We start from the raw sequence: 16440 nt of genomic DNA, 5'->3' as shown, positions 1-16440 counted from the left end.
TGCAGCCCAGCAATTCTACTCCTAGGTGAAATAAGAATTGGAAACAAGTACTCAAACAAGTACATATACACACATGTCCATAGCAACTCTATTCACAATAGCCAAGAGGCAGAAACTGCCCAAATGTCATCAACAGATGAATGGATAAACAAATTGTGGCATATCCATACAATGGAATATTATTCAGTCATAAAAAGAAATTAAATACTCATACTACAATGTGGATGAAACTGAAAAACATTACAAGGAAAAAAAGCCAGATATAAAAGCTCACATATTGTATGAGTCCCCATTTACATGAAATATCCAGAATTGGTAAATTCAGAGACAGAGTGCAGATTGGTGGTTGCCAGGGATTGGGGGGAAGGGAGCATGAGAGCAACTGCTTAATCGCTAATTTTATGTTATGTGAATTTCACTTCAACAATTAAAAAAAAGAAACAGCAGAACAGACATTATGAAACTGATTTCTCAATAATCACATCTCTTATTTCCTACCCACCCCTGGCTGGCCCCTCTCACCACCATAATTCCATTAACCACTGATAATGATTTCATCTTTTAACAATTTGGTAACTACAATAACTACATTATATATTCCCCATCACACTGCACTCCAGATATCTATATTTTGCCTCTATTTGCCCTACTAGACCTCATCCTTACATTTCTAGCACCTTCCACAATGCTTACCATATATATAAGTTTTAATAAACCTGTTTTACTCAAGTTTGCATGGTATACTTAGAGCATATAACTGAGTTGCTACTTTCTAAGAAAACAGAATACAATGTCACATTTAAGAATAAATTACCAAAATAATTTTCTATGGGCAAGTGATTATCATGGGGGCAAAACCAACACTGTTTGACTTCACTGTGGGGATCTGGAGTTTGGGGTTACTTTTGAATTGCTGATGATGGTAGGAACGAAGACAAAATGTAATTATGTTGTTCTGAAGGGTAAAAGACTAAAAAGGAGAGGCTATGAGCAAAAAAGTAAAGAAGGGCATGAAAAAGTGGTAGATTTCTCCACTTAGAATTAACGCGAAATTCAAGCCGCACTTAGAATTAATGCGAAATTCAAGCTGCATTAAAGAAGAGAAAGCACTGGCCGGGCGCAATGGCTCACGCCTACAATCCCAGCACTTTGGAAGGCTGAGGCAGGTGGATCACTTGAGGTCAGGAGTTCGAGACCAGTCTGGCCAATATGGTGAAACCGCTATTAAAAATACAAAAATCAGCCAGGCGTGGTGGCGCATGCTTGTAATCCCAGCTACTTGGGATGCTGAGGTGGAGGTGGGGTGGGGATCGCTTGAACCCGGGAGGCGGAGGTTGTAGTGAGTCGAGATCACGGCACTGCACTCCAGTCTAGGCAACAGAGTGAGACTCCATCTCAAAAAAAAAAAAAAGAAAAAAACAAAAAGAAGAGAAAGCACTAACGTACTCTCATGGATGATAAAAAGTAGTAACTGAATATCACAAATTTTGGGTTATATTTCAAGGGTGCTAATTTGCCAATTATAAAATAGGTGCTTCTTCAAAGAATTTAAAAAAGTGGAATGCAAACAGGCCAGAAATAAAATGGTGGTTTGTTCTGTAAAAGCTGTGCTAGCTGCACTGAGTAAGCAAACTTCCACCAGCACTTCCTGTCTGAAACAAAAGCAGAGCTCCACAGTGTGCACATAAATATCAACCCCAGACACTACAAAGAGCAAACAGCATTTTCATCAGGAATTTTGATATTATGACTATTTTCGGATGAAAAATGGAGCAACAACATCAAGTTAACTGAAAAACTATTCAAATTAGTGTTTGAAAAAAGTTAGGCTCTAGACCAAGTGGTAATACTGCCTTTGATTTCAACATAAGAAAGTCTACTGCATTCTTATTAAGTATACAGAATTGGAAAAGGAGGGGAAGTGGCAGGTGGTATAGACCTGGGAATTCTAAACCACCATCCCTTGCCTGTAAGGAAGTCCCACAATCTAGAATGTAGCATCTATCTTCCCTTAGAAATTAAAGAGCAAAATTAAAGTAAAAACTAAAATGCTAACAGGACCGCCATTATTCCAGACTAATACACTTCAAGTTTCCTACAATAATCTGCAGCATGAGGTCAGGAAGACAATGTTTCAACACTCAGCTTTGGAAATTTACAGGAGCTTTGATAACTCTCTGGTTGGCTGCTGCTTCTGTTGCCATGGAAACAGACTGCTAAAAATGGGGCATGTTTCTTTAAACTCATCATACCTTCACACAAATTCCTTTCTCCTTTTTGTCAAAAGTTGGAATGAATTTAAAGTATGCTTCTCGTGATATGACAGTATGATGTCAAGCCAGGGGCCTGGTACAGAATGGCAGAGATAACATTAGCCTGCGACAGATATACATAAAGATATTACAAATATTTGCATTTAAAAATCTCATTTGGCTAAAAAGTAGTAGAAATAAAGTCCACAGTAGGGTAAATGTTAAGTATAACACGAATAACAGGCACTTCAAAAGCAAAATCATCCACTTAATTGTCTGATCACCAACAATGCAGAGGTTAAAACAATACTTGATTTTTCAAACAATTCATTTTTAACCTATAAGATCATGTTGGTTCTATCCTTAAAGTTCTAAATTCCTTATCTATATGGTTCCCAAAGAAGATAATGTTTATTTTTCCTATTTTTGGGGCAATATAAAATTCTACACTCCACCATGGTTTAGAATTTCAGTGTGCAGCTATAGGTAGAGCTAGTGCTATAAGTTAAAGCTCTGCTTCTAAATCCCTCTATAATGGAAAAATGTACATTGTACAGAATGTTCTCACGTTTCTTAATACAAATTCGTAAGGTGGGCCCTCTGAATAAAAGAACAATTAACAACGAAACAGGGAAACAGTGGAATGTTGTTTACCTCCAATTTTTCCCAGAATAGTAAGCACACACTACTCTGTTGACGTCAGATGATCCAGACTCAGTATCTTGGTTTTTCTTGCCATTTTGTGGATTCAGGAATGGGGCTGATACAAACACACACTCAAATATATTTACATATACACATTTGTAGATATACCTGTGTATATATATACACACACGTGTAATTTGCCTAGCAAAACATAAGGACAACTAAGAACTGCCATAACGTGTGTGTTATCCTAATATCATAGCAACTGTGTGAGATGCTCCAGACAATGATGGACCAAGCAGCTATGCGCAGCATGGAGGATTGCCACATTATCCCTTGCCATGCACAAGAGTCAATTGTTTTGGTATTAGAATGTCATGTTTCATGACATGTTTCAATGTCAGTAGTATGTGGTGAAAAGTTCTGATGTTTGGATGTTTTTGGTGTTTAAACTCCAAGATAGACAGTCTCCTTGCTCTACTGTTTAGATTCAAATAAACGAGAAAAAGGGCAACTCTAGCAGATGATCATGCATGCTAGAATGCAGAGACTGGACACTTGCACCTCCTCAGAAATCGTATTCAGTTGGGAAATTGCCAGCCTGTGTACATTCACCTGCTTCAGCAGCCTAGAAATTGGTTTTACTTTGCCCCTCACTGGAAAGGATGGCCAAATGGGTCAAACTGAGCTTTAATGTGGGCTCGTTGCTTGTCAGACTCCATCCTGGGAGCTTTATAGCTATCACCACATCTAATCCTCATAACAACCCTACATGGTGGGTACCAATACTGAGTTTTACAGAGGAATTAAGCATTTATCCAAGATCACACAGCTAGTGAGAAGCAGAGCCAGAATTAAGGGGGAAAATTTAGTCTTTCCACAAGATAATTTTTCAAAAAAAAAAAAAAAAGCAAAGCAAAGCATACAAAAAGAAATATTTCCTAATATGCTAGTAAGTTTTGGCCACTGTACCAACTAACCTCATCAGTGCTTTTGTTCACACTATCTCTATTTTATAAGAAATCTTGTACCTTAACATTCCAATAGAAAAATTCTCACATCAGTAAGAGTTCACTGGTGTTATAGACCGAACTGTATCCCTCTCGAATTCCTACATGGAAGCCCTAACCCCCAATGTGACTGCATTTGGAAAAACGGCTTTTCACAGGTAAAGTTAAATGAGGTCATGAGGTTGGGACCCTGATCTGACAGGGTTAGTGTCTTCATGAGAAGAGACACCAGAGAGCTCACCTTCCCTCTTCCTCTCCCTGCGCATGCACAGCAAGAAGGCTACAAGCCAGGAAGAGACCCACTACCATTAACTGGTCCTACCAGGCTTCCTAGCCTCAGAACTGTGAGAAAAGTGACTTCTGCTGTTTAAGCCATGTACTCCATGGTATTTTGTTATTGCAGTATAAGCTGACTAATACAACTGGGAAGACACAAAGAAATGTTGAGATTCTCTTTGCCATTCTGATGCCTGCTAAAAAATCCTGATAAAGCTATCTTTAGGAAACAATGGAAAACCCAATGTTTCAAACTTATCTATGTTTTTTCCTGAAAGTTTTTAATAAATTAAAGTGGTGTTATGATAGTACAGATGCTCCTTCACTTACGATGGGTTTAAGTCGAAAACTGTAAGTCAAAACGCATTTAATACTTTGATAAACCCATCATAAAGTCAAAAATCCTAAGTTGAATCACTGTAAGCAGGGACTATATCACCTTAATGAGGTGAGACTGACATGATGAAATAGTAATCAAGGCCTATCCTGATGCTGAATGTAGGTTTTAAAATGGTTTTAATGGTAATTTTGATGTGCTTTTTTCCTTTAGTTGATGGAATCAGGATAACCACAGCAGCCCTAGGAACACTTTCCTGATTATTCTATCCCAGGAAATAAACATCCTCCTGTGAAACAATATTTACCAAGTGAGCAGCAGATGTCATGGGCCGGCAGGTGCAAGCACAGTGGTGAACAAAATAGACTTAGCGCCATCCTCATAGATCTTACAGTCTAGAGGGGGAGAGGGATATTGAATAAAATAGTGATAGATACATACAAAGACTACAAGGATCTAAGTCAGTTTGAGGAGGGAGCAGTGGTACTGAAGGGCCTCTGTGAGAAGGCAACATCTGAAGTGAAACTGAAAGGGTGAGCTGCAAGTGCTCAGGCCAGGGGCTGGGGAGAGGAGGCATTCTAGAGAGAAGAGAGATGAGGGAGAGGGAGTCCAGCGGCTTCTGGAAACATAGGCAGGGTCTTTTACCCCATGAATTTTTTATTTTATCCCAAGTACAATGGAAATCAATTACAAGATGTGAGCCAGTGACACAACGGAATAGGATTACATGATCATTCTTTTTTTTTGAGACAGGGTCTCACTCTTGCGCAGGTTGGAGTGCAGTGATGCTCCAACCATTGTATTATGACCATTGTAATACGATGATCACTCCTGACATTGGTGGAGGATGAAGGAATGAAAGGGGCCAGAATGTGTGTAGGGGGAGGGAAAGCCAGCGAGGCCGCGCTCTTTCTGCTGGAGTCAAGATGCCCGTAAATATGTGATCTGAGTAAAGGGGACCTGGACAGGGCTGTTGGCCGTGGTGATACAGTGCTGTGGACAGATGAATCATTTCTGAGGTAGAATTGGCAGCTTTGGCGGCAGGACTTGGTGACAGGTTCTGAGGAGGTCAAGGAAGGTGTCAAGAATTGCTCCCAACTAGGTTCCTGGCAGGAGCCACTGGGTGGACAGAGGTGCTGTTTATTGAGATGGGGAACCCTGGAAGAACGTTTGGTGGGAGGGAATAAAAGGCCCACTGGAAACATCAGGGAGGCAGATGGCTGTGCAGGTCTGCAGCACAAGAGAGGCCCAGCCCCCAATCTGTAATGCTTGCTCATTTGGACCAAAGTGTATACAGTTTTTTTCTGTTACCTCATGAATGTGTTTGTGTTTTAACTTCTATTATCATTTAGTTTCTCACTGTTTAGGCTATCAGCTCCCTGGATGCAGGGGCTTACAGAAGTTTAACATAACCGGCATTGTGCTTTGTGAAAGCACTCAAACTTTGCTAAATAAAATTATTTCTAATAAAAAATTACATAACTTCATCTCAATAGTATGCACCTTTTAAAAATATTGAATAGTATCTGTGAAGAGAGATCTTTCACTTTTTCTTCCCTGTTGTATAAGAACCGTATCTTGTATCTTTTCAAATTTACTTTTTGATACAGAGGTCTTGTTCTGTCGCCCAGGCTGGAATGCAGTGGCATGATCACAGCTCACTGCAGCCTCAAACTCTTGGGTTCAAGGGATTACTGCATCTCAGCTTCCTAAGTAGGTAAGCCCACAGGCATGAGCCACTACACCTGGCTAATTTTTTTTTTTGTAGAGTCAGAGTTTTGCTATGTTGCCCAGGCTGGTCTTAAAACTCCTGGGCTCAAGTGATCCTCGTGCCTCAGACTCCCAAAAGTGCTGGGATTATAGGTGTGAGCCACCGTGCCTCACTCTTTTAAAAAACATTTAGTGGCAACTCACTTGTACAACACTTGCAATTAGTAGAATGTTGGCGGAAAATAAAGAAGACATTCCAAAAGAAATCAAAATAGATGTTGCAAAATTCATGTGCTTATAACACCTTCTATACGTTTTAACCATTTATTTTAATTGTTTATTTTATTTTTGAAGATGATTAGAAGCAGCAATCAGAAACGGAAGAGCAGCCCGAAGTGGCAGATGATTAAAAATCAAACAACAAATAACCATTTGAGTAATCTAGTAATGATCCAGCAATCATTCTGTACATGGACAACAATCTTACATACCTTAACAGTGCCTTTGGGGCACCATGGCATTACATTTGGGGTGAGCCATTAATTTATAATGGAACTATAAATTACATCTGAAGGTGATAATTCCAATTATTATATTCTGTTTAAGAAGGCAGAGGGGGTATAATATTCTTTAAATACTTATGCATAATAATAATGTGTCTATGAGATGCAGGACATTGGGGGATGAGGGGGAAAAATAGGCCAGACAAGAATTCTTTCCCCAAGAAATATTATGGGGCTAATAGCAAAGACAGTACAGATCTATATTACACGAGCATAAGGTGAAATACCATAGAATGGTACAGATACAGTTACTGGGAATACACAGGAGAGAAGAAATTATCATTAGCTGATGGGATCAAGTGCCTTTCTTTAAAAAACGGCACAGGAATTGGGTTTTAAGAGACAGGGCCTGCAAGGCTGGAGCGAGAGGAGCAAAGCACTGAGTAACGTTGTCCGGAGCTTTCTGTGAGGGCAGAAATGGAAATGTTCAATGCAGCAGCCACTAGCCACATGTAGCTCCTGAGTAGTTGAAATGTGGCTAATGTGACTGAGGAGCTCAATTTTTAAAACAATTTATTTCATTTTAATTATTTTAAATTTAAGCAGCCATATATGGAGAGTTGACAGTACAGGTAGAGTATGCATAATTTCCTTCATTTAAAAAAGTTCTGGTGCTTTGGTAAAGTGATTTATTTAATCTTGATGTATTTCCAGGTTGGATTATTCATAATATCTCAGACAAATGTTCATTTTCTTCTCAAAGCTACCACAGACACATCCCAGTACAGTATGTTAATTTACTGCATTGCTGGCTGGGCCACCTACCATAAGCTTTCACGTACTTCATCTTGGCTATTAGCCAGTGTGTGGCAGAACTGGAAATGTGGCCCCCCAAGTCTGTAACTCCTCCCCACTCCCTTGACACTCATGGTTGAACCACACAATGACAGGAGCCCAGGTCCCCAGGTCACTTCTTGGAGGACAGCTGTCTAGGATAGTTGTCCTGCCCACACTGTACTATGTTTTGAGCAAGAAATGCACTTTGAATGGTTAAAACACTGCGATTGGGGGTTGTCTGTTAGGGCAGTTTTAGTCAAAGTAATCAACACATAACTCAATTTTCTTTCTGTAGTATCTTATTTTTCACCATTACAGAGTCCTTTATATCAAATATCATTTTTTCCTCTTAAAATCCATTTGCCTATAATAAATATGGAACATAACTAGCTAGTAGCTTTAGAATTATGATTCATTTATCTCAATAATGACTCAGGTTAAAACATTTATCTGAATTAAATCATCTCAATTTATTTGATTTTTTTCCTGAAAATTCATAATTATCAATTCTTCAGTAGTCATGTGAGAGTGGTTTGTAATACTCTTCTTAGTTGTAGATCCAGAAATTAAAAGCTCATGTATGTTAAGTGTAATTAGAGAATGTTTGAAGCCGTTTGTAGACAAGTTAAAAGTTGAGATTTCCTATTGCTGCTTTGACAAAAGAAACTAGTCTAAGGAGAATTTTCTATTTTGAATTTGTTCAGGGGAATTCATGATATTTATTGCTGTTCTTTCATACAGGAGAAAATAATTAAATTTTCCAACCACATACACTGGCTGGTATTTATCAAAAAGCTTATATAAGCATCAACAAAACCGTGAGATGATATGCTTTATTATCCAAACAATTCTCTGCGTGATGACAACTATTCACAGGTGGTCAGCAGTTAGAACTTTTTCCTCTTTTAAATTTTCAAAAGGTATTGCTAAATTTTCTTGTTAAGGCATTCCATCAATTCTTGAATCCTACAATGTTTGCTAATAAAGGCTGTTTTCCCCTCATAATAATTTCAGCCAACTAGCACTGTCAACAATTACAAGATTCTAAAACATCCCAATATAAGGAAGTAAGCAAGCAACTACTTGAGAAGCAGAGTGGCCTTCCAAGCCCTGAGAGTAGACACATATCAGACATATGAGAGCCCAAGCTTGTGTCTATGTGATTAAAAAATTAAATGAACCCAAATTTATCCCTCCTTCATTACCCAGAAACTTATAATTCAGACATTAAAAAAATTCTAAAGGTTGCTCTTTCAAATAACCCAAAAACAAGTTTTCCAAAAATGAGTAGAAAACCACTGTTGATATAAAATATGATAAATATTTTTAATCAGTGTCCTTTAAAACATGAGGTATAAACTATTGGGGATATTATTAATAGTCATTTATATATTTGTCTCTTTTGACAAAACAGCACAGATCTAATTTGACTCCAGGGTATCTTAGAGTAAAAAGTTAACCAAAAGTATTTGAACAACTGCTGCCATCTCAATCAACTTCCATGGATTCATGTAAACGATGCAGGACCCAATACTTAAAAGCAGATGAAGTTAACCAGGAGTTTGTCCCAAAGTTAAATTCTACAAATCTGATGAGCTAAACATTGTTGTTCATCTGCAGGCAGGATCAGTGACATACTGAATTTTGGGAGTTCAGTTTTGCAAAGAGAACCAAGTTATTTTTATATGACTCCAAATTTTGAAAGTGCCTATCATTTTTATTTTTTCCATTCTAATTAAATCCAGATCTAATCCTTTCAATGTCACTAACTTTGAGGCAGCAAATCGCCCTTAATGTCTATATACGTTATTTTAGCTTCAACCCTATCTATTAGATGAGTAGAATCTATTAAATGAGTAGAAATATTTAGTCTGTTGAGATATAAAGCAAAACCCAGTTCAGTGCAACTACAGAAAGACATTAATTTTATCATCCGATTATTTCTGTGGAGTGTTTTAAAGTTTCTCACCTCTACCTCTTTATATCAATGAATTTAACAAAACAATAAGATATATAAGACTTGTATTTTGTAAATATATGCAGGATTTTAAAATTTAAATTTTAAATAGAAGGAAAAAGAAATATGAAAAAAGCAAGAAGAGAGATGAGAAACTGGTATTAACGAGGCATCTTATAAAATCACTATTAGGTATTGTTTCTCCTCATTGTACAAACGAGGAAGTTAAAGCTCAGAGTAGTAAGCTTGTCCAGGATCACAAACCTGGTAAATGGTGAATGTAGGATTTGAATTCAAGTATTTCTCACTCCAGGGTCTATGCTGCTTTGCCATTATACTATTGCATCTGTATAAATCGAAAGCATGGTCAGAATTGTTATGGAAAGAATCTGTACATTATGTAATTGTCTCAACTCTATTTTGTGGTTCCTGTTGATGATTCCCTTACTCTGTTTTTATATTTTTAATCCTTGCTTTCTATGTACCTTAATCCCATTGCTGTTGTGACATCTTTTTATTTCTCCTATTCTGTTTTCCTCTACTTTCCTAGTTTTTCAAGTACACAAAAATGTTTTAAATTTATAGTATTATTAGGAGCTTGACACTTGAACTTGACTTAAATGATAGATAATTCTCAAACTTTTAAAAAATTAATGATTTAAGAAATTTAGGTTTCCTTCAATGAGTCTCCAGAAATGCGTCCTCAAAATTCCACTGGCATTGATTTTTCTAAAAATCGACAGTAAGACATGCTGTGCACAAGCAGAGGCAACTCCATTGTTTGGTTCCTAGCAACAGCTATTTATACTTCATTGTGTGTCATTTATTTTGACCTAGGAGTTCTTCCTACCCATACACAAAAGTAGTTCAACTCCAGCAAGTCTAACTCTTGTTTCTTCTTCTTATCTTTTAGAAGAAGCTCAAAGCACTACTTAGGCCAATTAAGTGTACATTTACTCTCTGGGTCTCTACAAGACAGGCAAGAGCGAGCGGGGAGGCGAGGGGGTGGCTGATGGCAGCAGCTGAAAAAGGGTTGTTGTGGGTTTTTTTGCTTCCCAAAGATGACTAGGAAACCAATTTTCAAATTAAACAAGCATTGAGAAGAGTGACCCTCATGTCTCAAATTCAGGAAAACTTACTCTCTGTAGACCCTGAATTTCTTCAACACTGGCTACAGGAAGGCAAGCTGTGTACCAGTCTTGCCATGCTTCCGTATGCCAGGACAGAGGACAGCAATGCCCACACATTTGGCTCTTTCCTTAAATCAGTCAGTGAGGTGCCTGTGCAGTGTTTACTAACAATAATAATCGACCGTATTTATTCTCAAGCTTATTCTTTGCTTGCTTTGTTACAAAACAAAATGAAGCTATGCAATGTGCTTTTTAAAACAAAAACGATGCTATGCGCATTACAACCAATTAACCTATCATTTAGGATTTAAGAGCTAGCTACCTTCCTGGTTTTAAACAGTAAAAATCATAAGTATCTTAACTGAAAAAATGAATTTTGCTGGAATTATGTGTTTGGAAACCTAAAAGAAGCAGTGTTCTCACTAACATAGAAAAGGAAATGGCCTCTCCGAAAAGAGAGAGGGAAGAGAAAAAAAAGGAAGAAAATATACAAAATGAACCTGGGAAGATTTTACTAAAATGAGGACAGGCTGTACAAGTACCCTTACTGTATTAATTACTGCAAAAGCCCTACAATTCCATCAGCTAATGAATCTTTAGTAACAGCTACCCAGAACAGCATTAAGCTTTCATTTCAAAGAACTTAGAACGTGTAAGGTACATGAGTGAACAGAGAGAGCAGACACACGGCATGGTAACAGACAGACACGCTCAGTTGGCTGACCAGAATATGAATTTGGCAGTTTTGCCCCTGTCCACAGAGAGACTGACCTTCCTTGAGACTTTTCTGGTTGCTCCCCTCAAGGCATTCCTTTTCTTTTAATGGTTCAAAATCCCCAGCAGTTAAAATCTCTGGGAAGCCCTGTTGCTGCTTCTTGGAGCTATCGATCATGGTGAGAGGCTTCTGGAGACAGGCAGCATCAAGCAGGAGAAAAGCTTAATTTGCAGAAGAGCGAAGTGTGGTGCTCAGAACACTCTGGTCCCTGGGTCCCTGGTTGCTCCCCACAATACCCCAATCACTGGCCAATTATGTCTTTAAGCAGCTGAAGGCAGCCATTACCCTTTAGTTCCCAGCTTGACCTGCAAATACACTCATGCCGCTGGAAGCCCTTAACTCTCTCCCACATCGGGAGGCAGAGCCACACAGGCACGATTCTAAAATCCCACCCCTTTTCCCAGCCAGCCCCCTTTCCCTTGCCATTCCAGCTTCCCCCGCGCTGGGGACTTCAATCTGCAGTTTGATGGTCCGAATCATCTGACAAACACTGAGTCAAGCAGTTAAAAATAAATCTTCTAGTTGTTAAAAGAGAAGACTTTGCTGATACCTAAGAAGACAAATTGCTGCCTGTGGTCTCTCTCCCGCTCTCTATAAACACAGCCACAGGCTGTGGAAATACTTTATACTGGCCAGACAAGCACATCCATTACTCATTAAGTTCTCCAGCTACACAAACGGCAGTCTAGGGCATCTGAAGGAAGCGGCTCTTATCTCCGCAGAGGCACACACTGAATAAACATGCTACCAGCATATGTGAATGAAGACAGAGTCATTTCACTACCAAAGTTCTTTTGTGGTGTGCTTTGTGCTGCATATGGCTCTTCCTGGCAAAGCCGATGCTCTTTGTAATAGGGAAATGTACTGTAATTGCAGCTTTCTTCCTTTGGCAATTCAGACTCAAGCAGCAGTTTTCCTTAGTGCCACTAGTCGGCTGGGAGAGTTAACATCGCCATGATTTTTTTTTAAGGAAAATTCTCCTCCCATGCATTAAAAGTGGCAACACTGAGAGCTTCTATTTCATAACAGAGTGAACCAACGACCAGCCCAAGTTTAATTTTACATGAGCTATCAAGGATGGGCACCTCTCCTGCAAGTCACAGGCTGCTGTTCACTGCGTATAGGGACACTGCTGGCAGGAAATCTCTAGATACAGGAATTCCAGGCAAATGTGGAGATAAGCCTGTCTCCAAATACTCCAGATATATATCTCTGTAGCCAAAATAATCTGATTTTTTAAAAATAGTTCAAAGTGTGTTCCTTTGCAAAGAGTTTCCATAAAACCCATCAGAGGTTATAAGAGCAGTAGACTGTGAATACTGTTACATGAGGTTCTGTTTTGTCCACTTTTTAAAAAATTTTTAAAAATAACTTCTAGCAGAGTGCTTGGAATATTAGGTGTTCTCAATAAACATTTGCAGCATGGTTGAGTGAATGAATTAAAGCAGAAGACAGTGTATCAGGAAAACTTCCTTTAATAATACCCAGAATTCTAAAGAAGTCCTGGGTCAATAACTAAGAGTCACTAATTTTAGATGAGCAACTAAATAAGTTCTCTAAAGGAAGCACATTTTCTCTTTAAAAGAAAATATACAGACACATTTTAATCGTGCACCTGATGAAACCCTCCTGTGGGATAAAGGCTTACATGTTTACAGACAGAAAAATCAAAATTCTTTCCACCACTTAAACACAGGTGGGACTGGATGAAGTATTCTCTCCTTTGTCCTTGATTCCAAGGCTGGTATGCACTAAACCCATATTGTTCTAGAAAGATTGCTATCTATCCTTTTTCAGCATCTCACAGGACATGCTTCTTGTCAACTGAAATTCCTTCTGAAGCAATTTAAGTCTCCATCCTTGGCAGTCCAAACCTTAGCAGGAACAAATATTGACAAGCTTATCACACTCTCAAAAATGCCCTCAAACGTTCTGTTACTATCTCTGACCCCAACACTTGTATTCTAAAGAAACTACTCCTGCACTTTTAAAGGAGTAATAAAAATAACCATAGTTCTTTGAGGACATTCTTTAGGTGGGTCGCTTAATTAGATGTTTTGCAAAGTTCATCTAATTTAACCCTCCACAATCCGTGTGGTCGCTATGATTATTTGTGTACGTTACAGACATTTTACATGCCAAGGCTCGAGTCACAAAGCTTTTAAGTAGCAGGTATGGAATTTAACCAGTCTTAGTTCTCCAAAGCCCAAGTCTGTCTGTGGCCTTGCCCTGCTTTCTGTCTTCTAGAATATGCTCCAGCTCCAGGTTTTAATTTCATCTTGAGACAGGGTTAACAGCAGAAGCCATGACTTTGATGGTCCCCTAGTAATTCTACTCCTGGTGAGAGAAAAGCAAGCCAACATAATCATACTAAAATGATTTTATGAAAGCATTTTAATTACTCATGAAATAATAATAGCAGCCAACTTTATTTAGTGCTCACTGTATGCTACAGACTATATTATCTCATTTATCCTACTGCAAGACTTGTGAGTTCAACATTATTTTCCCGATCTACACATGGGAAAATGCAGGCTTAAAAAAATCAGCGGTGGGTCACGCCTATAATCCCAGCATTTTGGTAGGCCGAGGTGGGCGAATGACTTGAGGTCATGAGTTTGAGACCAGCCTGGCCAACATGGCAAACCCCAATCTCTACTAAAGATACAAAAATTAGCTGGACATGGTAGCACATACCTATAATCCCAGCTGCTCGGGAGGCTGACGCAAAACAATCGCTTGAACCCGGGAGGCAGAGGTTACAGTGAGCTGAGACTGTGCCACTGCACTACAGCCTGGGCCACAGAGTGAGACTCCATCTCAAAAAAAGAAAATCAAATACTTTGTCAGAGGTGGCGTATCTTGTAAGCGGTGGCCAGGATTCCAAAGCAAGCAGCTTGGCTCCAGGGCCTACATGCTTAATTACTTTGCAAAAACAATAAACTTTTTTTTTTTTTTTTTTTTTTTTTTTTAATTTCAGGATGTTGCTTTTAAATTCTGAAAAATGCCCAACTGTTTTTAGGCCACAAGCCTATAAATCTGAGTAGATGCACAACTACACCAACCACTTTAAAATTCTTTACCATATCTGTGTGTGTATGTATCTTCGGTGTGTGTTAAATGGGTTTTTAAAAAGCTATCTTTTAAGAAACCTCTGCATGCTTATTTTTATATCTAATAGATATCAAAATCCCAACAAGAAAACACATTATTCTGCTATAGGTTTATATCAAAAGTTGTGTCTTTGTAGTTCTCAAAGAAAGTAATTTCTCTAGTGGTGAACGCGCCTGAAAGAACATTTAGTTATTTAAAATTTTTTTTTGAAATAATTTCGAATTTACAGAGCATTTCCCCCAGAATCATCTCTGAATAGGTTCTAACATGATACTTCTTTACCCTAAGTGTTCTGGTGTGTAATTCCTACAAACAAGGATATTCTCTTACAGAACCAAAATATTGCTTAGTCAGTATAGATATATCAAATTAACATTGATAAGAAAAAAAGCAAACACATAAAAAGAGGAAACAAATTAACACTGATATATCCGCATTCAAGTTCCATCAATTGTCCCAACAATATCATGTATAGTAAAAGGATCCAAACCAGGATCACATATGGCATTGAGTTCTTAAGTCTCTTTAGTTTTTGTCCATCTCTAACATTCTCTCAGTCTTTCTTCACTTATCTTTCCTTGAATTTTGATGATTACAGGCCAGTTATTTTGTAGTATTATCCTCAATTTGAGTCTGTCTGTTGTGTCCTTATGAAGGTTCTGGTAATGCATTTTCAACAGGAATACCCCAGAAATAATGATGCAATATTTGCATCCTATCAGATAATACACAAATTCAAGTATATTCAGTAATTGTCTCAAAACTGATGATGTTTATTTTGACATCTTGGTACTGGCCAGATTTCTCCATGGCGAAATTATTCTTTTTGTATATAATTATTCTGTAGGAAGGTGCTTTGAGAACAAGTCATTGGTGTACTTGGCTAAATTATTTATCACTATGATGGTTGCCAAATGGTGAATTTGAAAACTCCATCATTCCCTCTTCATTTATTAGTGGCACATCCTGCTATAAGAAAAAAAAATTCTCTTCACATGGTTTATGTTCCCTATTTACAGTCTCCTATTTCATGCAATAGCTTATAATCTGTGACTTTCATTATTTATTTTGATGCCCAAATTGTCCCAGATTTGGCTAGTGGGAACTCCCACAGTTCCTTACTGTCACAATTCTATCATTCTTTGAGCAGTTTCTTATCTTCTTACTCCCTGGCACAAGATGTCCCAGGCTCATCTGGTACTTTTTCCCTGCCTTGTTTAGAACCCAAGGTCTGAATGCTAGGTGTGCTCACTGCTGCAAGGGTGTCGCTGTTCCCAGGCCTTCTCTGCAGACAGAGCTGGGGAACATGTCTGAGTTTATATGTATATGGATGTATACACACACATCTACATAACATGTATATCTCTATATATGAATGGATATAAATATACGTCTATATTTAAGTACATATGTCTGTATTTATTTATATGTATTGAAAACCATGAGTTCATTCCAGTGCCTCCAATTCCATTCCAGTGCCACAGGTTCACTTTTTTTTTTTTTTTTTTCTGTATTTGTGGCCCCTTCTCCTACAGGGAGAAACCTGTCTCCCATAGCTTCTGCCACTCCACTCATGGACACCCTGTATACATCACCACTGCCACTGCCGTGGCTAAAACTGTGCAGAGGCCTCTTTACCCTACACTGTGCAGGGGCCTCTCCCCCTCTCCCACAGGGCAGCTGCCCAGCTCAGCCCCACACAATGCCTTTTGGGATGAATTAGGGACAGATGGAGGAGACCTGCAGTATCCCTCAGTAGGAGAAGCCCACACCACTGTCACCTGAATTGCTTTCCAGTAGGTTTGCCCTTGTTCCTTACTATATATGGTACATCATCTTCACTGTCATTTGGCTCTAATATCACGAGTGACATTTAACTTCAAATAATATGTGA

The 16440-nt window shown here is 38.5% G+C and overlaps 1 protein-coding gene across 33 annotated transcripts in view; it reads right to left on the bottom strand.

The window, feature by feature from the left end:
* MRTFB (myocardin related transcription factor B) overlaps positions 1-16440 on the bottom strand; it is a 205928-nt gene that overhangs the window by 70079 nt on the left and 119409 nt on the right. For 3 of the 33 annotated variants that reach the window (XM_074028266.1, XM_005591294.5, XM_045381745.3), the window contains exon 1: positions 11429-11779. The exons of 29 other annotated variants lie outside the window; for them this stretch is intronic. In XM_074028266.1, coding sequence (XP_073884367.1) covers positions 11429-11549 — 121 coding nt within the window. In that variant the 5' untranslated portion in view covers positions 11550-11779. Of the gene's footprint in view, positions 1-9791; positions 9874-11428; positions 11780-16440 lie in introns of those variants that run through there. One more of the 33 variants, XM_074028263.1, reaches the window with a different exon arrangement.

The sequence above is a fragment of the Macaca fascicularis genome, chromosome 20, assembly GCF_037993035.2.
Source record: "Macaca fascicularis isolate 582-1 chromosome 20, T2T-MFA8v1.1".
Taxonomy (NCBI): Eukaryota; Metazoa; Chordata; class Mammalia; order Primates; family Cercopithecidae; genus Macaca; species Macaca fascicularis.
The sequence above is the reverse complement of the archived record's forward strand: the minus strand, read 5'-3'. Positions and strand labels throughout refer to the sequence as shown.